Source organism: Bactrocera oleae, chromosome 6 (genome assembly GCF_042242935.1).
Source record: "Bactrocera oleae isolate idBacOlea1 chromosome 6, idBacOlea1, whole genome shotgun sequence".
Taxonomy (NCBI): domain Eukaryota; kingdom Metazoa; phylum Arthropoda; class Insecta; order Diptera; family Tephritidae; genus Bactrocera; species Bactrocera oleae.
In genome coordinates, this window is record NC_091540.1 from 53821304 (window position 1) to 53846766 (window position 25463).

Sequence of the window (25463 nt, forward strand, 5' to 3'; positions counted from 1 at the left end):
AAATTTTCTTTTGGTGTCGCTCTGGGCATTCACACGGTCAAAAAGAGTCCAGCAAGTGCCGTTTCAGACAGGGACGCAAAAGAGTCTCATACCAGTTTATTGTGGGCGAGGGGACGACGAGGAAAGACGAAGGGACCGTGCCACTCGTGTTCGGGTGGCACGCTTTGTGTTCTTTTTCGTAACAGCTCGCTGCTACCCTTTTCAGCATTCCTTTTCACTTTCAAATCCTTTGAATGGTTGCAAGAGCGCTCGGTTTCAAATGAATTCGATCGCAAATTTGAGTTCTGTTATCTATTTTTGTATGTAATATGCAAATACGTATGCATAGAATAATAGAAATATTATGACAAATTGTAAATAAGGAGAAAATTAAGATATAGATTATGGAGTAAAGAAATTATGAATTTTTAATATGGAGTAAAGAAATTATGAGTTTTTAATACTTAAAGATTAGGAAATTCCTATTATAAATTTGGCCTTGAAAATATTAATAGCGGATATTCAATACATTCTTGTGGATTAGGGAATTCCCGGCTTTAGTATTTTTTTGAAACTATTTAGCGGGTAGGTACTTGTATTATGCATATTGTTCTACCATATTCATGGTAATTCATTGCAAGCAAAATGTGTGACCATCATCTCAACATACAAATGAAATACGCAGCATGCAGTGTTGCGCGGTGTTGCGCAGTCGAACCGCACAAATATTTACGAACATTTTGTGAAAACGAATGCAGAAAAACTAGACTCGAGTTGCTGGACTCTTTTTGACCGTGTGAATGCCCAGAGCGACACCAAAAGAAAATTTGAAAAAGATCAGACTCTTTTGCATCCCTGTCTGAAACGGCACCAACTCGAGTCTAGTTTTTCTGCATTCCTTTTCACAAAATGTTCGTAAATATTTGTGCGGTTCGACTGCGCAACACCGCGCAACACTGCATGCTGCGTATTTCATTTGTATGTTGAGATGATGGTCACACATTTTGCTTGCAATGAATTACCATGAATATGGTAGAACAATATGCATAATACAAGTACCTACCCGCTAAATAGTTTCAAAAAAATACTAAAGACGGGAATTCCCTAATCCACAAGAATGTATTGAATATCCGCAACTAATATTTTCAAGGCCAAATTTATAATAGCAATTTCCTAATCTTTAAGTATTAAAAACTCATAATTTCTTTACTCCATATTAAAAATTCATAATTTCTTTACTCCATAATCTATATCTTAATTTTCTCCTTATTTACAATTTGTCATAATATTTCTATTATTCTATGCATACGTATTTGCATATTACATACAAAAATAGATAACAGAACTCAAATTTGCGATCGAATTCATTTGAAACCGAGCGCTCTTGCAACCATTCAAAGGATTTGAAAGTGAAAAGGAATGCTGAAAAGGGTAGCAGCGAGCTGTTACGAACAAGAACACAAAGCGTGCCACCCGAACACGAGTGGCACGGTCCCTTCGTCTTTCCTCGTCGTCCCCTCGCCAACAATAAACTGGTTTGAGACTCTTTTGCGTCCCTGTCTGAAACGGCACTTACGAACATTCCTGTCCAGTTGTCGGCTCTGACCTAGCAAAACTCAAAATTTATTGAGCGAAAACCAACAGGCGCCGACTTCCGTTTGACTGCTTCAGAGCGGATCGTATAACACGTGACGCGAAGAGTAGGCCACTCAATATTGATAGGGTGGCGTGAAAATGGTTTGAAAAATAATAACAAAATAAAACAATGTGTGCAAATTTAGCAACTCCAAGGGTACGTTTAACAGCTTGTCGACTGAGTTGGATTAAGTGCTCTTTTTATTTTAAGTACAATATACTTTTTCTCTTAGAAAATCGACAAAATCTTTGCTAAACCAGTAACTTTTTCAATCTCTCGCAGCATGTTGTACAGAGCGATAACTTGAGTAACAATTGAGATACCCTGATGAAACTTCGTACACACATTGCTTACCAATATGATGGGGTTGGTATTGCCGATGGGTGGAATCGGTCCATTTTCACGCCCACAAAAAGCCACAAATTAAGCTACAATATTTATATTTGACTCACGATCACATAATGAATGGGCATTGTCCTCTAATAGGTTTTGTGCTTCCTACCCTATCATATGGTGCGAAAATGTATGCAATGATAATAACCACGATCACTCCCCATATAATGGTTATGTTGAAAACTACTTACTTACTAAAGAGCATTAAATTTTTCAGTAAATATGATATCCATGAAAATAAAATTTAGCCTATCATTAGGCGCTCAAGGTCATAATCTTACAGACACAGATTGGTTAAAACTACAAATATATTTCTCACATTCAAATTCACATTTATTGCCACCACAACTAGTTCGTTCCAACATTTTGTACCCTGATTATGTCTGAAAAAACTAACCTCAATATATATATATTTTTTTAAATTTAAGGTTGCTAGAAGTCGCAGTCAATGTTTGACTGTTTTACAAAGCAAAGTGATGAAAACCACATTCCAACTTTTCTATGTATCTTCCCAATTTTTGTCATCAGCAATTCATCTATTCTATCCATTTAAGTTTCTTAATTCAAGTGTCTTAATTTTACAGCTAAAAATAATTAAACTATATATTTATATTATTAAATGAGTAATTAATCTATTCGTCAACATTTTCAATTTAACGACAAAAACAATAAAATATAACATTTTATCTCTTTATTATTAACTTATTAGTACTCTTTGGTATTTATTCGAGTAAGCGAGCTACAAAAATTTGGAAAGTATATACAGTTGCATGCTTTAAAATTTGCATACCTTTAGGCACTGAACCAATTTAGTCGTTTTACGAGTAACCACACACTTCGGTAATGTCACAGTGGGCCAAGAAAGCTTTTACTGAAACATTTAGTCATGTATGGTACTTTGTAAAGAGAAGATCGCTCAATTTCTACCAAATTTCCACTGGGATGACAAGAGTGTATAAATTGTCTGTTGATTACAGAAATTGTGGATAGTACCAAGCGTGTGGCAAGCATTTATATACATATGTACATATACAGATATTTTCGCAGCTGATTCTTCTTATGTGGTCGCTCCCAATTGACTTTTTCGAAGAGAATAAATTGTTTTCATTTTAAAATGAGCACTGCATGGGAGGGCATTATGTCATCTGAGTAACAAACAATTTGAGCCAGAGGAAAACAAGCGAGCATGGAATCTTCGTTGCTTGTTTATAAATAAAAGCTTTTATTTACTGCACACACACCTCGGCAACAACACCTTGTTAGAGAGTTATCACACATATATACACACATGCATACATACAAATAAATAAAGTGTTGGCTTTTTGTTTATTAACAAATTGGCAGTGATTTCCGCGGCTTTTACGAACATACAAGTATTGTCCGCTCAGTGTTTATTTGGTGCTCCACACCGCCGGTTGCTGACAACGAAAACGACAAATGCGAAACAAAACGTGGCGCAGGAAGATAACTAGAAAGTCAAAAAACACTTGGATGCATGCGATTTGGCTATCATTATCAAAGTGATTGCTGCTATTGTTGTTTCTAGTAAAGTGCCTTCTCATGCGCTTTTCAATCGAGCTTGAGGTTATGTGTTTACAATTAATTAAATTTTCTTTATTGTGAAATCATTGATACGCGAAAGAGTGGCACAATTGAGGGATTGTAAAAAATTAACAAATTGTATTGTTTAAAGAAGCAATCAAAATAAAAACAAAACAAAAATATTAAAATTTAATAAAATCAAGTGAACAGTGCCAGTGCTTTTGTCATGAATTCAGTGTGGAGAGTGGGCATTTTTGCTAAGAATGCAGCAGCAGCCATAACAACACCATGCCATACTGGATCGAGCACTGGTTTCAGGTATGCGAGCATCGCAACAGGTGTCGCAGAGCCCAAAACACAATTGCCGAACGACAAGCAAACGTCAGCGCCAGCAACAAGAACAATCGCCGTGGCTAAGCAAGCTCCGAGCTTTGACCAGCAGCGCATTTCAAATAAGGTTAGTAGTATAAGACAATGTTGTTATTATTATTATTATTTTTGTTGTTGTTGTTGTTGTTGTATCTGTGACTTTTTAGTGTTGTCTATAAACATTGGTAGTTGTATAAAAAATATTTAAATTGTTGATGATGCAAAAAATAGGAAAAACCATTAGCTTGATCGGTCAGTGTGTATGGCAGCTATACGCTATAGTGTTCCGATCTGAATAATATATTCAGATATTGTAGCATTAGTTTCCGTGACAAATTTTTTGACGATATCTTGTCAGTTTCCCGTACAAGCACTTATTTTGGTTCGGTCAATTTGTATGGCAGTTCTACCTATATTTGTCCGTTATACATATGTAAGTGGTACCGATAAATTAGCAACTTTTTGGGGTGAAAATGACGTGTGCAAAATTTCAGATCGATATTTCAAAAACTGAGGGGCTAGTTCGCGTATATACAGATACACAGAGCGACAGACGAACCTAACTAAATCGACTCAGCTCGTCACCGTCTCCGTCGGTTCCTTCTGGGTGTTACAAACTGCGACAAACCCTGTTCAGGGTACAAAAATAATTGCATTAGTTTACATTTTCAATTTATATTATATTTTGAAAGTAATGTGTTGCATTCAAAACAGTCTTGTCCATGTAAACGGAACGGATACAGTTTTTTTTTCAGCCAAATATTGTCAACTTACCAGCATTTTCAAAATTATTTGGAAAATGATTTCTGCCTCTACAAAAAAACCACAATTAAACTTCTTTCCTGTTGAGTGATATTTTTTCAATAACCCTACATTTAATATTAAAAATTTAATATCAAAAAAAAAAATAAAATCAACTTGACTGTCCCTTTAAATATGGTGTGTGTGTAAAAATTGTAAAATGCGCGTGGAACCACCAACCTTTAAGTGAAATCCAATATCTCAGAAACTATCGAACTCATTTCAACCAAATTTGGTATGTGAGGTTACCCAGCCCTTTCTATCACACACTGTGGAAATAGGCGAAATCGTACAATGCCCCCAAAGCTATGCAGCTAAAAGCATCAACGTTCCATGTTATCCATTGAATAACAAATTTATTCAAGAAAGTATAAAAAACATCGTATGAAGAATATATACAGAAATATTGACCGAACAATATTTGTATTATTGTGAGAAGAGTGTGAGATAGTTTGTGCCATATTTTTCGTATATCAAGTACATCACACTTTTTTTAGTTTAACACTACATATTATATATTTATTTTATTTTAAAGTTAATCATATTTTTATAGCAAAACTATTAACTCAACAATTTATATTTTGTAAACATTAAAAAACAGCAATTAATCAGCTATGGTTACCACTACTGCATACGAGTATGGTTTATAATGCTACTCTGTTAAAAACACACATAAAAACCGCGCTCAGAGATTGCTTTAAACTCTACATAGCTGTCGTTTTGTAGCATAAAAGTCAAACATTACAACGGCATATTTAATTCGTTGATTATTTAAAAAAGTATTCGTATTTTGTATTTTTAGGCACAGGTTAAGCCGATAAGCAGTCAACCGTTAACAGATACTTTTGGACGTAACCACACATATCTGAGGATCTCATTGACAGAGCGTTGCAATTTGCGTTGTGAGTAAAATAATCCAATTAAAATTTATATCATATTTAGCTATAAGCAAATAAAATCGTGTCTAAAACATTGACATGCATGTAGCATTATAATAACTTAGCTATGATTATATGTTATAAAAGCTTAAGTCGACTTAAGCGGTTATATTCACTTGCAAGTTAGAAAAAAAGCGTTTTTTCGTTATTTTTTAAGAGGTATTTTATTTAATAAATAAAAATATATATATATTAGCTATATCGCCCAAATTTGCACAGGACAATGTGAAAATAGGTGAACTCGGATGATAACCGCGCCCACTCCCCATATAACGGTTTTGTTAAAAATTACTAAAAGTGCGATAAATCAATTATTAAATGCGTCAGAGACATTAAATTTTACATTCAAAGTTGAACGATCGGCGTGGCACCGCCCACATTAAAATCACGTATCTCCGGACCAACTCAACTAATTTCAACCAAATTTGGTACCTCTGACTATTTTGACGTTCCCATATTACAGACGAAAATCGGACTACAATCACGCCTATCTTCCATATATCACACCTTTAAATTCCATTTGATATTTTCACTTTGCAGTATACAAATCAAGCGATATCGGGATACAATTTGCAGAATATTGCCTTTATCGTATGCCATCTCAGATGTGAAAATTTTTAAAATTGGACCATAACTATTCAAGCCTCCAGATACTGGAAATGTGGACCCCAGAGTCTATGGCTGACTTTCTACCGAAAATATCAATCAATGTGTGAGATACATTATCGAAATTAGAGAATGCTTTCCTTATAATAATATGTCTGAGTGTCAAAAATTTGTGGAACCGAGTCAATATTTCATTTAGCCCCCATATACTTAATAGAAAGATTTTCGCACATCCGGTTGACTTTATTCCTTGTTCAATTGTCAACTTATTGTTGACGGTATGGGAATGAAACTCAGGGGGCATCTAGAGGGTAGCTATTAGTAATATAAAAAAATACCAAAAATAGGTAAAATCGTGTCAATCTGTTATATATGTATATAATAAAAGATTTTCAAACTTCCGGTTGGCATTATATCGTATGCATCGGTCAATATGTAAGATATCTTAGCAACATTAACGGAATGTATAATATTGGATATACAATTATTTAATGCCGAAAATACCATATGTGAAATTACAATATATTACATATGTATAATAATTTTCGTTATTATAACAAACCGCTGAACATGATTGGAGTTGGTCTAGACCTTGATCTCATATTCCTAATATGATCAATGCCGATCTTCTGGTTGACGTTTTGCACATAGACTCAAAATATTAAATTTAGCCCCTTCGGTTGAGTTTATATCACATTCATCTCATTTAGGGATGAATTTAATATAATTTGACGGCAAGTAAAATATAGTTATGAAATTAATTGAGTCTACGACATATAACGCAACTTAATAAAATACCAAATTTGATCGTAATTCATTCACGATTTCATCGAATAATGAATGTTGAATTCTCAACAACAAATTCTCGCAACATTTTTTATATAAAGTTTTGCCAACACCTGAAGATATTTCCTCAGTTTTGATCCTTGCAAGTTTTAAGAGTATAAAATATTCGGTTACAACCGAACTTAGCCCTTCTTTACTTGCTTAATATAACATTTTGCCAGCACCTGATGGAATTTCCCGAGCTTTGATTGATACAAAAGTATAAAATGTTCGGTTACACCCGAACTTAGCCCTTTCTTACTTGTTCCGCTTTAAGTTATCTATATTATCAAATCCAAGCAATGACGTATTTATAATTATGATGTTTAAATGTGAATAATTGCATATATGTATGTTGTTGTTGTAACCTGGATTCATGTGGTAGTTAAAGCTCAAAATTTTTTACACACATATAATTTGATGTAGTGAATCGTAATCAATAAAAAACTCAATTTCGAATTTGTTCTTGATACGTTGCTTTGCGTTTTAATTGGCAATATACTATATACAATATGAGCTTACACATCCCCACAAAGTATGTATTTGTTGCAAATTGAAGAATTACATTGTATTGCAAATTATACAGCTATTTCTAATTGATTATTATATATAATGAGCTTCGAGAAATCGTATTTTCTATTGATTACTAATTGAAATTGATTTTAAGATAAGATAAAACATATAAATATAAACTATATATATATATATATATACATACATACATAAATACATTTCAATTCGAGTAGTATATTTTGATAGCATTTCAAATCGAAAGATAAATGTAAACTATTGCTATTACTTTTAGGCCAATATTGCATGCCAGCCGAAGGTGTACAACTGCAACCGAAATCAAATATATTAACCACTGAAGAAATCCTTTACTTAGCGCGAATTTTCGTTGAGCAAGGGGTGCGTAAAATTCGTTTAACCGGCGGCGAGCCAACGGTACGACGCGACATAGTCGATATCATAGGTAAGTGCATACGTACATACATACGTACATAGTCTATAAGTAAAAATACCTGTGCGCTTACTTTCAGCCCAAATAAAGTCCATACCCAAACTGGAGAATGTTGGTATTACTACAAATGGCTTAGTATTAACACGGCTATTACTGCCGATGCAACGTGCCGGCCTGGATGCGGTGAATATCAGTTTGGATACATTGCGTCCAAAACGTTTCGAGGAAATCACACGACGCAAGGGTTGGGAGCGCGTTGTAGCCGGCATTGATTTGGCCTTACAACTGGGCTATAAGCCGAAGTTGAACTGTGTGCTAATGCGCAATTTTAACGAAGACGAAATTTGCGATTTTGTCGAATTTACCAAAGATCGTGCGGTGGATGTGCGTTTTATAGAGTATATGCCATTCACGGGCAACAAATGGCAAACCGATCGTTTGATTTCTTTCAAGTGGGTATAAATTATTAACTACATACATACATATGCATATATAAAGTATCTGTTCTATTTTTATATTTTTTAATATTATTTTCATAGTGTTTAAGCTCTCTAAAACGCTCTATGGCAGCTTGAAAAATATTTCTAACTATACCAACTCTGATATTTTATATTTATTATTAATATTTTATATTTATTATTTATTATTAATTGTATTTAAACTGATCATACTTGTATTTGAAGTATGCGTCGATAAGCATGTCGAAAAAAAACTAGTGTTATCTAGCTCAAGAGGGGAATTGAAAATATCGTATATATTGTTCTATATTATTTATAATATTCATTCAGTTAATGCAATAGTTAGATCTATCAAGTTAGAGTCCTTCGTGTAGAAGAATATCCCTAAAAAACTAGTCAAGAACTGTTATTTTCAGCATGCCTCAGAACATTTTTTCTATCGCTACAACAACAATAACAACCGCTAGATATGATTTAAAAGCAAATATATTTACTATTAAAATACTTTTACATATATATATGTACATATATGTATTGCTGTGAACATGTAGTAATATAGATAATTTTAAGCAAATAGCTTTAGAAATATCAACCTGAAGTTTTACACACGCCATTTCTCCCCAAGAAGCTGCTAATTTGTCGGAACCGCTGATATCGGAACACCATAAAACATAGCTCCGAGAATTCTGGCGCTATAACAAAAACATAGTCCGATACAAACTGGCCGATCAAAATCAAGTCCTTGTATTTAAAACATTGTTATTTGACAGGTATCTTAAGTAAATTTGGCATATATTATTTTCAAAGACAGTGCTGCAACTTCCGAACATATGGTTTAGATCGGACCACTATAGCACATAACTGTCATACAAACTGACCTACTAAAATCAATATTTAATTCTTTTTATATCCCTTTATGCTATAAAAAATGCAAATGTGAAGGGTATTAACGTTTTCTCTTATTTTTTTTATTTATTACTTAAAGATAAATATAGAAGATGTTCTGCAAATGTGTATTTCTATTTATTTTTTTACAGCTTCTATTTAACAATTTATTATACATATTTATAGGGAGTCATTGGACATTATACAGAAAAGATGGCCTGACTTCGCGGCGCTGCCCAATGGCCCCAATGACACATCAAAAGCGTATGGCGTACCTGGCTATAAAGGACAAATTGGATTCATAACATCTATGACGGAACATTTTTGCGGTTCCTGCAATCGTTTGCGACTCACCGCTGACGGAAATATAAAAGTTTGTCTATTTGGCAATAAAGAATTTTCGCTACGTGACGCTATACGCAATAAGTGCTCCGAGGACGATCTGATTACATTGATTGGAACGGCCGTTAGTCGAAAAAAGAAGCAGCATGCTGGTTAGTAAATATATTTAAATTTCATTTTCGTCGTTTCTAAGATGTCGATAATAATATTTGAAAATATTTTCGGATATATAAGTACATACAGACAGTGTGCAAATTATTACCTTTTGAGGGATAGAAAGAGAATTATTTTATTCTTTTTTTATAATTTTAAAAATCTATTCAACAAGTTAGGTACTAATTTGTTCACTATATATGATCATTGGGTGATTAATCCATTTTATTTGCATGATTGCAGGCATGTTGAATTTGTCACAAATGGAAAATCGTCCAATGATACTAATCGGTGGATAGTTTTTTGTGCCCTTAAAAATATACAAACTTAAATACTTGCGACCGCGGCTAAAAGATACGATTAAGGTTTGTGCAAAATGAAATCAACCACCAAAAACTAAAAAAAATATATATAACATATACTTACAATACATTCTTTTAAATGCTAAAACAATATATACATACATATTTCTATCATTCTAGGCAATTTCATTCATGACAATGTCACAACACAAATGCATCAAAACTCTCGCAAAATTTTTGATAATCGAATGCAACAAATTATTCATTCTAAAAGATTTGGGAACTGTATTTCATCTGCAGACACATTACCTGTTCATGCTAATCTACCGAGCGCACAGTCAACAACAAAATATCTGACACAAGCACGTCTTTTCGCTACAACGAGCTCAAATAGTAATTCTGACAATAACAGTGCAAGTTTAACGCATGTTGACGATGCTGGGAAGGCTCAAATGGTGGATGTCACCGCGAAACAAACCAGTGAACGTGTAGCAGAAGCTCGTGCCACCGTATTAGTGGGACCGAGTATTGCTCAACTCATACACACAAACAACATGCGCAAAGGTGATGTCCTTAGTGTGGCCCAATTGGCTGGCATAATGGGGGCCAAAAGGACTTCAGAACTAATACCGCTATGTCACAACATTTCCTTATCCTCCGTAAAGGTTGAGGCGAAGTTAAATCTTGAATGTAATAGCGTGGAACTATTTGGTCATGTTAAGTGTACAGGTCAAACGGGTGTAGAAATGGAGGCACTTACGGCTGTTACATTAGCCGCGCTTACCGTTTACGACATGTGTAAAGCTGTCTCACATGATATAACAATCACGGATATAAAACTTTGGAGCAAAAGAGGGGGTAAGAGGTATTTTGAACGCAGTAAAAATTAGATCAAATTGTTTTTATAATATGAATATGTAAATTACGCTACATTAACATTTTAAAAGTATTACTACTAGTATCGTAGTAATGAAATCAATGGATTATGAAATGAAAAACTGTTGAAAACCAATTTTGTTAATAAAAGAAAATGTAAAGTCTGATATGAACAAAATATGCATTACTTTTGTGGGATTCCATTATTACAATTATATATAATTTTCACCAAAGATATGAATTTGTTTAGTGATAAGTTATGTTAACATTGCTCTATATATTTCATAAAATATGAACGCTTATGCAAGGGCGTGATTATTGTATTAACGGTAATTGTGTTGGGTATGTTTTTTATTAGACACATAGGTAATTTAAATAATTTAATTATAAGGTGAGGGAGAATGTCCATTCTATTTTTAGATATTATTACAAAACATTTTTTTGTTTTTAAAAAAATATTTTAATTAAATATACATATACAATTTGAATCAATGAAAGTGTTTTTTTCTTCGCAAACAACCTTCAATTTATTATGGAAACTAGATTAATCTTCAATTCCATGCAACAGAACTGAAACACTTTTCGATTTAATGAAAGTTAAGCTTATTACAGATATTAAGTGTAATTGTTATCTTTGATTATTGAGAATTCCCACACGCATTTCAGAATTATGAACGCGAGTTGAACGAGCACATCAATACTTAGTTCTTGCCCACATCACACATCATATTCATTTACACTAAAATTTGTATTTAGTTCGACACCAAGACGTTTCGATTTTCCGATTTTTTTTCTTCTTCTTCACTTCTTGGTTGTTCATTGGACATTTGTTCACCGCGTATCTTTATATTGTGTTCTTCTTTGAATTTATTAATCTGTTGTCCTTTTGCGGTGAGGTCTTCGTTTACCCGCGTGATCGTCTTCTCAATGAAGTCTTTGTTTTCAATCAGTTGCGGTAGCACATCTTTGACGGTTCGTTCTGCCAGCACGCCGCCAATCAGTCGAAAGCATTTACGTTCTGGATCCACTGTTTTGAGTGTTTCTATCACAGTTCTAAAATGGAATGTCTTTAACTTTAGAATTTTGAAAATAGCATTGATGTACGATATATGAATTAATTGAGGTTATGTCCTCAGACATACTTGTGTTCTTTCAGATCCATTTCCAGCGTATTTAAATTGTTTACAAGATTTCGTTGTTCATTCCTTAGCTGTTGGAACTCGCCAATAATCTTCTCGTTCAATTTGGCTTCTTTAGCTTGTTCACTGGCCATTGTTATCTGTGATTTTATTAACAGATGCACGGAAAACAGTAAACTTTTTCGGCAGATTTGCGTCTGATAGTGATTACTAATTTTAAGCTGATATTTGACAGCAACCAATTCGCCGTAAACAGGGTTGAAACACCACTTTTTAAAAATCACATATTAATTTATGATTTAACTGAAAATATTTATATATAAATTTGTATATAGTGTGCGAACGAGGAGTAAATTATAATTTACAAATTAATAATTAAAATTAATGTTACTTGTCAAATGCATAATAAGTATTTTCTCAATAAATACAAAATTTCACTCTGGTAGCACCAAATGCCTTCGCCACTAGAAGAAGGCAACAAATTCGTCATAGGTGCTATCTTATCACTGTACAATTTTTAATTGAAGTAATTGGTATTCCCCAAGAGTTTTGTGTGCTTCAGACTACACTATTAAAGTTGAAATATTTAAACTATTAAAATGCTACAAAATATAATTGATTTCTGCAACTATTGGTGGTTTCGATATCTTATGGTCACTGAGCTGTACATGGTCGAAAAGTGGGAACGTGTGACAATTCGTAAGCTACTATTCCGTGACCATACTAATAAATTATTGATACAAAATTTATTGTCCTAATTTCAGATGTGATATTTGCTGTACTGTTTTGTCTCTTTTGGTACTTTAATTACTCGGTCCTTTTATCGTTCACGGGAAATATACTTGGTATTACACCCATATCCACCATTATTGATCAGCAGAGTAGCAAAATCGCATAACTATAGTGGTATAGTGATTGTATTGTTTGGTAGCCGGTAGAAACTGGAACAATCACATGTGGCGAGGTGGAAATTTCAATATATAAAAAAGTCATTATAAGTGCATTAAAGTGAAAATAAATATTTCTACACAATTGTACTGTAAGTTACACATCGGAAAAAATATTTAACTGTTAACGAGTCGCAGCAAGTAACAAAATGTAGTAACACCAGAATATGAAAAATGTCCTTTAAAAGTGTAATAATACGTCGATAGTGAACTAATTTCAGAAACGCTTAGCACTTAGTACTGCAAAAATATTTAACAGCGAACAAATATCTTTGTTATATTTATTTTTAAATAATCAATATTTAATACATGAAAAGGTTATAGAGTTTAAAAAAATAACATGCAAATGCTAATTGTTAGATATTTCAAAACAGAAAGTTTAATATTTTTGTCCACACCTAAACTTTACACTTAAATAGATACATTACATATGTAATTTAGTTTAAGCAAACAATTTCCACATTCAACAAAAAACAAATAAAACAAGTATTAAAAACGTATTTGTCCAAAGTTTGTCATGGTCAATATGGGCTTCATCCGTAAATTGTATAGAACTAAACATAAGACACTCACTGCACTTTTTTATACTTGTATATGGATTCATCATAATTTCAATCTCATTTATTTCTTAATACAATCTAAACATCTACATATATTAAACTAAGTTCGTACATGTATTTAAGTACATTATACACGTTTTAAGAGTAAAACTTCTGGCAGATAAATTTTTGTGAGCTTCTTCTCTACAAAGCTTTCGTGTTTCTCCTTCAAAGTACCCGCATTTATATTGAATTCAGATTTTTGGAACTGTAAACTTGACTTGTCCTCGCTTGATTTTATGTTATAATAATTGCAGTCGGCTAATAAATTAGTGACGTTCTCATATAATACCAACTTGCATAAAAAGTTAGCAGGCACGAATAATTGCTTACTGGTATATGCATGTGCGAATACCAAGTACACCTTTCTGTAAAAAGTAGAATTATATTAATTATTTTATTGAATACACATATCTATTGTATATAGTACATATCAATATTTAATTCATACCGCCTTAATGTCTGCAATTTCAAAGCAGCTATCGCACTTAAAATATGGGGTAGTTTTTGTATACCCACTACTACGCGGTAGAAATTTCCTTGATAATAGTTTATAGCTATTTGATATGCTAAATCAAATGTTTCATTCTTGCTGAAATTTAAAATGAAATCATTACCATGCAATTTAAACTCTTTTCATTTACATTTTTTATACTTATAAGATTTACCTCACTTCCGTTGGTAAACTTAGTGCACGGTTAAGCGCTTCTATCGTTCCCAAATTGAAGAGAAGATAGATTGCTTCAACAAAGCTACGTCTACTTAACTCATTTAAATTCAGACTGTCTACATCAATATCATCGTAGCAACAGAGCACTCGTTTCAGACATTCTTGCAAATGTTGGTTGCAAATTTTCGCATCGAAATTATCTATCTGCTCTGCACAAAGTCTGCAATTTAAAATAACATTTCAATTTAGAATATAAAAAGGTACGAAAATAAGTTAACCTATAACGACTATAAGCCAGAAACATTATCATTGGTTCCAGTAACTTTAAAGTTTGTCGTTCATTATATTGTTGCATGACTACTTCCTGTCGAACTGCACGCAAACGATCAAATATAAAATCATAAATGAAATTGTACGATCTCCGTTTGTCTAAAATTATACTAGAAATGATACTGCTTTAAATATGTTGGTATTGTATTTATATCAATCATACTCTTTTAATAAGTATTCCACAGTCTTTTGCAAACATCTCTCGGTGCGTAAGTCCTTTGCTCGGGGTGCTTTAACTCCCGCAGCTGAACGGGCAAATGTCTTCACCAACTGCCCTGGCACATTCTTTTCGCCGTTTTTTAGTTCATAATAATGTAGTAGTCTTTCTTTTATACGTCTGAAATTTCGAAAATAATTTAACTTCTTAAAATTTATTGAAATTGTAATATTTCACTTGCAACATACAGTTTGGCCTCTGCATCCGGACAAAATGATTCACAAGTGCCTGGGGGATACATCAGAAAAACATTTATATTGTATAATATTACTTATATAAATCGCTATCTGAATTACCTTTAATTTGGTTCGACATAAGTATTTAGATATAAAATTTATTGTCCAGGTGCTTAGAAAGGGAAACTAATCAAACAAAACACAAATTTACCAAAACATAGCGAAATGGCGACAAACAAACAAGACAGCTGTTGTCAAATTTGCGGCGAAAATTTAACCCTTGAAAAACATAAACAAATTAATTTTTTTCTATCATACGTTTATGTATACATTTACAAATTGGTAAATTCTTTCTAATGAAGTTTCCTTAAAAAATTATATGGATTTATAAATATTCAGAAAAGTTAAACAGAGATTAAAGGAAATTTTTTATAAATTTTTCACAGCATTTTTTCAAAAAGGATGGCAGTTCTAATGTACACAAAACAAACACAAATTTTGTATATCAGCTGTTGTCTGTTTTGTTCTGTACATTTTTCTTGGTTTTAGTTAATTTTTTGTACAAATTTAGGCTTCCAAAAATTTAAATCTTTTAGATAGTGTTAAAAATATACTTCTGCATATAATTGGGTTTAAATTTAAATTTAAATGTTTGTTTAACCAAATAAAGTGTGCCACTCAACCTGTACCTCGTCCACATGCTTACATAATTTTTAGTTGAATATAAATATGCTGTTTCGTTTGAATTCTGTTGGAATAAAAAGCCAACACCAACTACTGCAATCAACTTGGCCAAATGCCATTTGGCGGCATATAAGCACAGAACTGACCAACGCCTTGCGCCCGTTTTACTTTGCCGTACATCCAGACTTATTTGGACAGCATCCGGAACAACGTAATGTTAACGAGAATTCATTGAAGCTGTTGAGTGCACACATGGAATCTCTCTATGAGCGAAAATACCAAGCTTTACATGAAACTAAAACGTTACAGTTTTATATACGTGACGTTAAAGCCACAAAACGTGATACCTTCAAATTGATCAAGGTATCATTGGATCGCAATGCAAAAGATCCGAAAATGTTGGTACAACATTTGCTGGAACTATGCAATCTTCCAACGGATTATGTTAAAACAATTAAATCAATCCCGGTGACGGCAGCTGCAAGTGCGACAGCAACTGCTGCAGGTTTTTCATACCCTACCAGTCCGTTTAAAGGTGGAGGCGACTTCAACTATGGATCACAGTTCTCAGGCTTTGAAAACGCTTTCTACAATGTAAGTTTTTCAATTAATTGCGGTAGTGTAAGATGCGGGGAAGTGATTAGTAGATATACATACTGTGGTTGATACAAATCAATCGCTGAACCGTTAGTGGTAATATTAAATACTGAAATTTAGTTTTATAGTTTTCGTTAAATATTGTATATTTCTAATAAATAATTTCAATAAATTCTTTCAGAAAAAAGAAGAAGAGAAGAAAACATTGGAATCATGGTTAAAGAAAAATACGCCTTTAGCAAAGGTACGCTCAGCTGAGTTGGATGACTTAAAAGAGGAGGTAAAAAAGTTGCAACAAGCCGTAACGAAGCGTTTGCATCTGAAAGATATACGCTATGACTGTGGTTGGAATTATGAACATTTTCGTGGTTGTTTAAAGTCGTTAGAACGCATGACTAATCTGCATGCCGATTCAATGGGTACATTGAGAAATCGTATATTAGTTTTTGCCCCATTTACTGGTGTCAGCCTGGAAGGACATGTTATGTTGTTTACCGGCGACGTGCTGACAAGTTGGATCGATTTCATAAAGAACATTCCACAACACGATGAGTTTTTAAAGTGTATACCACTCTATGAGAACACGCTTTCACAAGTTTTGCGTAATATTAAAATCGGACGTAGGAAATTTATGCCTAAGCAACAAGCTCGCGAGTATGCGGCGCATTTAAATAAAGTAACTACGACAATCGGCGATTATCTGACTGTAAACAAATATCCAAAATCATGGCCTGCCACATTGGCAGACTATGAAATCGTCATCGAATCAGAGGCTGGTCCTTTGATGGTAAATCCTACAGGTCAACTAATAGCGCCGGCAACGTGTCCGGGTTTCATGTTAATCGATTTTATCACCACCAACTTGGATGTGGCTAAAGAACGCACCGAGAAATATCAAACTCAAAAAACAGTGGAGCTGCAAATGACGGCACAATGTATACAACAATTACGTTTACACACTTTGACCAAAGATGACTCTGTCACACCAGATAAAATGATAGAAGCAATGCATAAACTTTTAAAATACGATGATCGACAATTTCGGGAACTCAATTTGCACATAACAAATTATTATTCGGTATTGACGGACGGTATAGTTTGCATACCCTGGGATTTTACGCCGAGTTAGCAAACAAAATAATATTAATGTGGTGAAATTTAAACGAAATTAATACTAACGATATATGTATTATATCCAAATATGTACATACATATGTGCTTATGTAATTACATGTTTTTTCTCAATTGTTAATGATTTCTGGATAGCAAATGACGGCTGTGCTTAAATAAAAACGAGAATATAGTAGAAATTCTATGGAACTAGTAAGCTAAAAAAATAGTCTTTTACCATTTCAATATAAGATAATAATATTCCCTGAACAGGGTAATATTAAGATAACCACTAGGAGTGCAACACCCAAAAGAAAACGTTAGTGTTCCTATAAACTACGTATATACATATATACATTAATATATATCGTGACAAGCTTAGTCGATTTAGTTATGTCCGCCCCATATATACGTGAAGTAGTCCTTCAGTTTTTGAGATATCGATCTGAAAATTTGCATCCGTCCTTTTCTTTCCAAGAAACTACTCATTTGTCGAAACCGCCGATATCGGTTCACTATAGCATATAGCTGACATACAAATTGAACGATCAAAATCAAGTCCTTGTATGGAAAACTTTTATTTGACGAGATATCTTTATAAAATTGGGCATGGATAATTCTCCAAATCAACGGTACAATCTCCGAACCAATTGTTTAGAACGGAGCACTGCAGCATGTAGCTGCACTAAAAACTTATCGATAAAAACCAAGAGAAAAATCTTTTTATATCCGTTTTTGCTATCAAAAAATGCATCTGTGAAGGGTATTATACATAGATTCAGTGTAGCCGGAGTTGGCTTTTTTCTTGTATTAAATATCTAACAGTAGCTTTTTGAGCTTTTATAGTCTATTTATGGTCCTTTGAACCATGCTATCTAAGACTAATGTTGACTCGTTTAAATGTACCTATTTTTGCCACAATCTCAAAAGCTCCATAGGAAAATTTTTTTAGCCTCAAATATTTATATGGTTATCCAGACAGTCTTCTTAATCTAAGTATTTATAAACAGACAATGATTGTAAATTTGTCGAAAGTTTATATTCACTACAACAACAGTGCTACAAATAAGCCGCACCTACGATACTCGGGTATACGTTACCGGAACAGATTCGAATTCATATTTAGCTAATATTTTTAACCCCATCAATTAAAATTCCACAATAACAACAGTTAAAGAAACGAATGTTTTAATGTCAACACATTAAAAAGTAAAAAAATGTAGATATATATAACTACTTACGTTTTGACAAAAAATCGGCACAGTCAAAAAAATAAAAGCATTATATCTATAATATTGATTAAGTAAGAAATTTATTCATTGTATTAAATTTGACACCAAGTGAATAGTATAAATTTATTTATGTGTTTCAGCGCCACCAACTAGATCATATCACTGCAGTCTTCTACCAACCAAAGACACTCGTGCTGAAACAACTGAAAATCCTCGGCGCGTCGGCTATAAACATATTGTTCGGCATTGCTCCACATGCTCTGATTGCCACCACACAAGTATTGACGCATGCTAGGGTCCACTAATGCGACGTTGTTGCCCACGAACACCGCTTGCCACAAACTTGGCGTTGCCGAGCCATAAATATTTTTAATGAACGCCGGCGGCACAGTACTGTTGCCATGAAAGCCATTACTCTCCAATTTTATATAATTTTGCCAATATGTGCTCTGGAAGATATACCTGTTGCCCAACAGGCGCTCAAAACGAAAGGCTGAACGGTACTTGTTGTCATTGCGAAATGTGCACATCAAAGAGGTTTGCGAACATTCACTTAGGTAACCGAAATCACCGGTCACATTGTGAATGCACACGGCGCTGGCATTATGCAGAATCTCCATAGATGTTGGCAGAAAAGCGCCAATGCGTTCCCAGTACTTGGGCGCCAAGCTATTTAGATCACAACTACCAACTAGTTGTTGTATCTTGTTGTATAGTAGCGCGTGCAAATCGTTATTCCGCTGCAAGAACACCAAATGTGCTATCAAACGTTGATTGGCATTCAAACCCAAACAGTTGAGCGCTTTAACGGTATCCTTTTTGCTCTCCAACTGTTCAACGGCGTCGAAGGTCACATTCAAAATTTCTTCAAAAATATTTGCACCCATTTTAGTTACGTCCAATTGTGCGAGTAAGCGTCGTGCAACTTCATAGTTTGACACATTCATACAAATTGCGTTTATGTTCTCGTAATTAGCGGGATGCAGTGTCACCTCAAGCAGTTGCGCACTACGCTCCACAAGGTATGCAAGCACTTCACGCTCCAATGCAATTAACGGTCCTGTATAAGTGCCTAAATCGCGCGTTACATTCTTGAGTGTCAAATAAAAATCGATTACGTATGCGGGATCATATTGTAGCTTATCCGTTATTAATTTGCGCCACAGCACTTTATAGCCTATGTAATGTACAGTGGCATTTTGTGTGTTATTGACGACCTCTCTTACGAGATAAGTTGCGCTCCACCAGTCGTAATCTTGCACAGCTGTCGTTAACACATTTTCCAGTTCGTCTGTGCCATCGCACGTTGTTGTTGCAATTGGCCAGCCTACATTTTTATCCTTTATCGCTGCATTCCGGGCAAGCAGGTCGTTAAAGAGCCTCACATGCACTTCTAGGAGCGTCGAATTTTTGACCATTTCACGTTTGTTATCCTCCAATATATTTTGGTTTTGCGCCAATACCGCGTTAAGAAACAAGAATTTGAGTAATAAAATCAGCTGGAGTGCCATTATAATTATTTTTTAATCCCGTATTTCCCACTTGCTCAGCCGGAAGAAGAAAACTTGCAAAATGTTATTCTTGGTCGCCCTTAAATACTTTGGGATAGCGCTAATAATAGGCGCTCTTATCTTGGATGCTAAACTATCTGGTGTACATAGTGCAAAATTATATACCTATATACATATGTATATATATACATGATTTATATGTATGTGGGTACGGAATTCGAGTTTCATTGTGAGTTCCTAAAGATTAGGCAAATATTGATACTTCAGTTGCATTGTTGTTAATTAAATTTGCAGTTAGGGCTAGACACGTTGGTAAGCCACGAGGCACCGGAAGTCATAGATTATATTACACGTAACCGATATATTTGCATATGTATCTATGAACATGAACATAACTTGATATGCAATACTAATATTGTAAGCAAAAGTTTGTAACCTCAAGTCACGTTGAAATAGTCTAGCATCTAAGAAATATTTTAAGTTCCCAAAAGCAAAGGAAACCTAAACAAATACTTTCTATAAGCTATTGTACGTACAATGACCTACGATAGAAAACCTCAAAAATGAAAAAAGTGGTTTTAAAAAAAGTAAAATTTTACCTAAAATTTTGGTCGTTTTCGTCCTTCCAAAGTTCGATTTTTATCAGATTAAAAAAAAACAGGTAAGCAATTGTATAAAGAATTAGTATATATAGAACAATCAGAAGTTTTGATAGTGATCGGTTCATTTAACCCCCGAGTAATAACTGCGGATAATTCGAAAACTGGTGTTTGGAGAAAAATATGTTTAAAGATAAACTGATGGAGCTGGTTGAATTAAGCGGCTACACTTTAGAAATCTGTAACTCCAAAAAAAATTAAAATATTGATTTTATGAGATTTCGCTTTTTTATTTCGCTTTCATTACTGCACACGATTTTTTACGGGTTTCTTCATCAAATATAATGGATAAATCTATGAAAGCTTGAACCAATCGCACCAGTGTTATTTATTTCGAGGTCATATAATTGTGCATGTGAACCTCCACAAAATTGATATGGAAAAGCCTGGTACTCAGGCGAAAACCCGAATGCAAATAGCTCTTATTAAAAAATGAAAGATTCTTCAAAAAATTCGGCATATAATATTAAACATGTTTTTGAGCAGTTTAACATATTTGAAAAGGCTCTCCGTGAGTGCCGTATTTACCAAACGAAAGAATTTATGTTGTTGTTTTGTAGCAGCATATGACCTTCCGCCAAATAATTAAAAAACAAGAAAAAACGTTAACTTCGGTTGCACCAAAGATATAATACCCTTCACAAATACAAAGGCTTCTTACAAGAACTTGATTCCGATCGTTCAATTTGTATGGCAGCTATATGCTATAGTGGTCGGATATTGGGCATTCTGACAAATTAGCAGCTTCATAGGGAGGAAAGGATAGGTGCAAAATTTCTGGTCGACAGCTTAACAACTGAGAGACTAGTTTGCATATATACAGACAGACATAGCTAAATCAACTCAACTCATCATGCTGATTATTTATGTATATATTTTATAGGGTCTCCGATGTTTCCTTCTGGGTGTTACAAACTTCGTGGCAAACTTAATATACCCTGTTAAGGGTATACAAATGCTGCTAGAAATGCTTGGCCGTATATGAATTGAATCTGGCTCTATTCCGGTTATGAGACCCAATGGAAACGGATGAGTTTTTATGGTTATGTGTCATGCGAAAAACCGTTTTTTGTGGAAACAAATTTAACTCATTTTCGATATTGCCATATTTAAATAATTGCTTACCGTTGAATATGAGGCATCTATAATCATTACAAATTCCTTTTTCTTGCTATGTTATGAATATGCATGTGGTAAAAAAAGAAATAAAATAAATAACGTTAAGTGAATATCTGAACCTTCAATTCCGGACATTTATCAGTTTAATATAATACCTATACGGAAAAGAATTATGATTCCACTAACGGTTGTATGGAATATATTAAAATAATCCAGACAGGTATACGGAGCATTCCGATAAGTACTTGTTCTAAAAAAGTGGTATCCTTTTAGCTCGAAACATTTCACCCAGTGTTGCTCCAAATTTTTAACCTTTTTCTTTTTTGGAGGTCTGCAAAGTAAGCGCCCATATCGGCGATATTCTCCTCATTCGTCTTAAATTTCTGTCTTGCGAATTGCTTTTTCAAGTTTTCAAACAAGGTGATCGTTGACTTTTGTCACGTTATGCGACCGCGCTGAAACTCGTAAAATCAATTTTTGACCGTCGCTAACGAAATAGAGGCCTCACCGTACCCAGTATCCCAGCACCCTTTATTTTCACTGCTCGATTGTTCCTCTACAATCAAAGATCGATATATCGACCGCATACTTTAATGTAATAATGTAATAATAAACTAATAAAAATATACTTGTAACTTTGATTCGCTCAATATTTTGCACAGTTGCAAAATATTTGGCATGTCGTTGTTAATTAGTTGCACGCAACTGTATATACGCGGAGAAAGAACCTCATTTTTCGTTTTACCACACAATATGAAAACATCCAGTGAAATTATGTAATCAAACCTGCCTCGTATCTAACTGTATCAAAATTATGAATTATGAACGTATCACGCCCACTTTTTCCATACCAAACGTGGTTACTTCTTTCAGCTTCTTTTTCTTTACCATAAATAAATCAAGTTTTATTTAAGCTATCAAAAAAAGCTTGTAACAAATAGTGAGCCTAGCATGTGGTAACTCTGTTCCAAAAATATTAGAAATTAATTAATGTTTTCCAAGTCATGGCATTGTTTGGTATTAACAGATAAGCGTCGACGTTCAATCGGCCAGAGTGCGAGGTTTCTCAATGAAACAAAGTGGAAATTTTATATTTAAGTTAATATGATATTAATTTGAAATTGGAGCTAAATGTTTTCTTGAATTTTGCCAATAATAGTTGCTTTCTCTATTTATTTGTACCGTTATTTGTTGGAATTGTGGGTATCCTGCTCAAAAGCGGAATTGGCGCTTTACGGCTGTGTTTTCATGAAAAAATAATAATTAATTCTGGTGATTTAAATTACAATACGTTTGCAAATGCGTGTATATTTCTCTCAAACATAAATAATCGACATTTAAGTGGCTTATTTGAAATATTTTAACTTTTACAAGCAATACATGTAAATGTGAAGTACTTTTTATTAAACACTTTTCATAGATTTCTTTTGTTTTTTTCTCGGAAATTACGCTTTTTGCTAAGTGGAAAGTCAAAGTGCGAAAAAAGTGTACAATACGACAACGTACTTATGTATTTTCAACTAAATTAGACATTTTTTAAAAATATTTTTGTTTAGCTTTTGCATACTTTTAATAATAGAATGATAGAAAACTTGCTGACTTAAAAGGGTTTATTAATTAGAAAATATATATATGTAGTATGTAAGTGGTATGTATGTATATATATATATAAAATAACAACGTTAATATTTTTTCATAAAAGTTAAAGTTATAAAATAAATAAATTTTCTCTTCTTCCACCGGCAACTGGTTAACTCAGCCATATCATCAAATACAAACACACACACACAAGTATGTTTGCTCAAAGTTCCCATTTACTATTGTATATTGCAAATTAACGCCGGTTGGAGCTGCGCATGCGCACATATGTACGTATCCAATGCTACCAATTGATAATTATTCATAATTTTTCTTTTTCTCGTTACTTATCTCTGTATGTGTGTGTGTGGTTCATGTAACGCTCGCTCGTTTCATGCATTTCGCATATATTTTACAACTTCTTTTTGTTTTTTTTTGTGAAATAATTCGTTTAATTGTTGGGTGTTTGGCTGGAGCGGCGTTTATCCTTTTCTTTCTCTTTATCGCCACCTTTGCGGCCAAATATGCGGAACATGCCACTGCGTCGCTCCTCTTTGCTTTTGCTGCCTTTAACGCCGGATACGGAGGAGATTGATTGCGCCTCGCTTTCGCTGGAGCTTTCCGCCGAAACGCGCGAGAAGCTTATGGAGTCCGGTTGCAGTGAAACTGGCCGATTGCCATCGAAGCGTGATGTGCCCCAGCCTAAGAAAACAAAAAACCAAATACAACATTAGTAAATTGAAAGTATTGTAGTTGTACATATGAAAGAGAAAAGAAAAATTACTCAAGCAAAAACCATGCATTAAATAAAAAGCGCAGAAACGATAAGATAAGGGCGCATAGCCTACTAAAGACTCTACCAAACGCTTGAAATACAATAGTATATATGTAAATTAAATGTTAAGCTTTACCAAAACCATAGTTACTCTGCAGACTAGTGCGCACATAAGAACGACTGAGTTTAACCGACTTAAACGCTGGTCCTTAAGCATGACAGACATGCAAGAAACAATATGCATACATATATTAATACAAAGAGTACATGCATAATTCGCTTAAAAATTAAAGAAATACAGTTTGCATACATACATACATATGTGTATAATACAAATGTTATAAAAAAATTTATAACTAAAAAAAATAATTATAAAAAATATATAATATAAAAAGCCTGCAGGAGGTAGACAGTGTCTCTCAAAAGTGCCGCTGACTTTGGTTATTTATATTAAATAATATTGAGTAGGCTAGAGGTATTTGTAATATTTTTAGTTGTTGTTGTTGCCGCTGCATTGAGCATTCGTCAAACGATTTTTATAACTTTTCTGCTGAAGTGGTTAATCTTCACCGGCTCAGATCATTTCGATTACTCTCGCAACAACAACTGTGCAACATGAAACCGTTTCTGAATAGTTTTGTGATATGTTATTGAATTGGCCGTTTCACCTCCGATGTATTATATATTCGAGTTTTTTGCGGTTATATGGTATAGACCCGAATGTCTTCAGAATCGAATACAAAAAAAAATGTTCATTAGCTGTAAGCCTAAGAGCTGCTAGTGATATGGTTTCTATACGTAGTAATCTATTTTAAATTATTTCTTAGGATAATTTTGAAAAATTTATGATTTCCCTACATTTGCATATATGTATATTTTAGGGTGTCCGTTATTTACCAAGTTGATTTTTGTTTTGGAAACGCCCTTTTCCCATATATTTACCACGGGATTTTTTGATTTTTTGCAATTTATTTTTTATATCCAAAGCAAATAAACCCAAAGCTATAAAATAATGATGTTCTAATACAAAATTTTCCGTTCTGCAAACGGTAAA

At 33.8% G+C, this 25463-nt stretch overlaps 7 protein-coding genes across 13 annotated transcripts in view; 3 read left to right on the forward strand and 4 right to left on the reverse strand.

The window, feature by feature from the left end:
• The first annotated feature begins 3345 nt into the window (after positions 1 to 3345).
• Positions 3346 to 11554, forward strand: Mocs1 (Molybdenum cofactor synthesis 1). Of its 2 annotated transcripts, XR_004975744.2 has the most exons (7): positions 3346 to 4007; positions 5523 to 5622; positions 7895 to 8062; positions 8130 to 8502; positions 9580 to 9887; positions 10132 to 10253; positions 10371 to 10599. XR_004975744.2 is itself a non-coding variant. In XM_014235830.3 (6 exons), the coding sequence occupies exons 1-6, from the start codon at positions 3777 to 3779 to the stop codon at positions 11078 to 11080; spliced, it is 1890 nt and encodes a 629-aa protein (XP_014091305.2). In that variant the 5' UTR covers positions 3348 to 3776; the 3' UTR covers positions 11081 to 11554. The 2 variants fall into 2 exon arrangements, 1 of the variants encoding a protein (XP_014091305.2); XM_014235830.3 differs by lacking the exon at positions 10132 to 10253 and having other exon boundaries at positions 3348 to 4007; positions 10371 to 11554.
• Pfdn2 (prefoldin 2) lies at positions 11549 to 12430 on the reverse strand. The gene is made up of 2 exons (XM_014235831.3): positions 12209 to 12430; positions 11549 to 12119 (listed from the first exon to the last, which is right to left on the reverse strand). The coding sequence occupies exons 1-2, from the start codon at positions 12337 to 12339 to the stop codon at positions 11819 to 11821; spliced, it is 432 nt and encodes a 143-aa protein (XP_014091306.1). The 5' UTR covers positions 12340 to 12430; the 3' UTR covers positions 11549 to 11818.
• A 221-nt stretch (positions 12431 to 12651) lies between these two features.
• Positions 12652 to 15360, forward strand: ghi (ghiberti). Its single transcript, XM_014235793.3, has 2 exons — positions 12652 to 12904; positions 12970 to 15360. Exons 1-2 carry the CDS (start codon positions 12805 to 12807, stop codon positions 13101 to 13103), a joined length of 234 nt encoding a protein of 77 aa, XP_014091268.2. The 5' UTR covers positions 12652 to 12804; the 3' UTR covers positions 13104 to 15360.
• LOC106618166 (SAC3 domain-containing protein 1) lies at positions 12999 to 15395 on the reverse strand. Of its 2 annotated transcripts, none has more exons than XM_014235791.3 (7): positions 15265 to 15395; positions 15157 to 15196; positions 14915 to 15088; positions 14700 to 14861; positions 14420 to 14641; positions 14203 to 14343; positions 12999 to 14119 (listed from the first exon to the last, which is right to left on the reverse strand). In XM_014235791.3, the coding sequence occupies exons 1-7, from the start codon at positions 15281 to 15283 to the stop codon at positions 13840 to 13842; spliced, it is 1038 nt and encodes a 345-aa protein (XP_014091266.1). In that variant the 5' UTR covers positions 15284 to 15395; the 3' UTR covers positions 12999 to 13839. The 2 variants fall into 2 exon arrangements, with proteins under 2 accessions (XP_014091266.1, XP_036214934.1); XM_036359041.2 differs by having other exon boundaries at positions 14182 to 14343.
• Positions 15396 to 15644: 249 nt separating this feature from the next.
• On the forward strand, positions 15645 to 17652 carry LOC106618169 (T-cell activation inhibitor, mitochondrial). The gene is made up of 2 exons (XM_014235795.3): positions 15645 to 16422; positions 16607 to 17652. Exons 1-2 carry the CDS (start codon positions 15874 to 15876, stop codon positions 17552 to 17554), a joined length of 1497 nt encoding a protein of 498 aa, XP_014091270.1. The 5' UTR covers positions 15645 to 15873; the 3' UTR covers positions 17555 to 17652.
• Positions 17653 to 18823: 1171 nt separating this feature from the next.
• Positions 18824 to 20334, reverse strand: LOC106618172 (uncharacterized). Its single transcript, XM_014235797.3, has one exon. The coding sequence runs from the start codon at positions 20276 to 20278 to the stop codon at positions 18917 to 18919; it is 1362 nt and encodes a 453-aa protein (XP_014091272.2). The 5' UTR covers positions 20279 to 20334; the 3' UTR covers positions 18824 to 18916.
• A 2998-nt stretch (positions 20335 to 23332) lies between these two features.
• Positions 23333 to 25463, reverse strand: part of kst (spectrin beta chain, non-erythrocytic 5 kst) — a 77136-nt gene continuing 75005 nt past the window's right edge. For 4 of the 5 annotated variants that reach the window (XM_036359030.2, XM_036359029.2, XM_036359028.2 and 1 more), the window contains one exon: positions 23333 to 24336. In XM_036359030.2, coding sequence (XP_036214923.2) covers positions 24086 to 24336 — 251 coding nt within the window. In that variant the 3' untranslated portion in view covers positions 23333 to 24085. Of the gene's footprint in view, positions 24337 to 24545; positions 24618 to 25463 lie in introns of all 5 variants that reach the window. The other variant, XM_036359032.2, reaches the window with a different exon arrangement.

Coding starts and splice junctions, on each gene's coding strand:
- LOC106618172 (XM_014235797.3), bottom strand. CDS start 20,278: ATGGCACTCCAGCTGATTTTATTACTCAAATTCTTGTTTCTTAACGCG.
- Mocs1 (XM_014235830.3), top strand. CDS start 3,777: ATGAATTCAGTGTGGAGAGTGGGCATTTTTGCTAAGAATGCAGCAGCA. Junction 4,008..5,522: donor AGCAGCGCATTTCAAATAAG/GTTAGTAGTATA, acceptor TTGTATTTTTAG/GCACAGGTTAAGCCGATAAG. Junction 8,063..8,129: donor CGACATAGTCGATATCATAG/GTAAGTGCATAC, acceptor GCTTACTTTCAG/CCCAAATAAAGTCCATACCC.
- ghi (XM_014235793.3), top strand. CDS start 12,805: ATGCTACAAAATATAATTGATTTCTGCAACTATTGGTGGTTTCGATAT. Junction 12,905..12,969: donor GTGGGAACGTGTGACAATTC/GTAAGCTACTAT, acceptor TCCTAATTTCAG/ATGTGATATTTGCTGTACTG.
- LOC106618169 (XM_014235795.3), top strand. CDS start 15,874: ATGCTGTTTCGTTTGAATTCTGTTGGAATAAAAAGCCAACACCAACTA. Junction 16,423..16,606: donor TTGAAAACGCTTTCTACAAT/GTAAGTTTTTCA, acceptor AAATTCTTTCAG/AAAAAAGAAGAAGAGAAGAA.
- LOC106618166 (XM_036359041.2), bottom strand. Junction 14,642..14,699: donor CTGGCTTATAGTCGTTATAG/GTTAACTTATTT, acceptor TTTAAATTGCAG/ACTTTGTGCAGAGCAGATAG. Junction 14,120..14,181: donor TATGAATTAAATATTGATAT/GTACTATATACA, acceptor TACTTTTTACAG/AAAGGTGTACTTGGTATTCG.
- Pfdn2 (XM_014235831.3), bottom strand. CDS start 12,339: ATGGCCAGTGAACAAGCTAAAGAAGCCAAATTGAACGAGAAGATTATT. Junction 12,120..12,208: donor ATGGATCTGAAAGAACACAA/GTATGTCTGAGG, acceptor ATTCCATTTTAG/AACTGTGATAGAAACACTCA.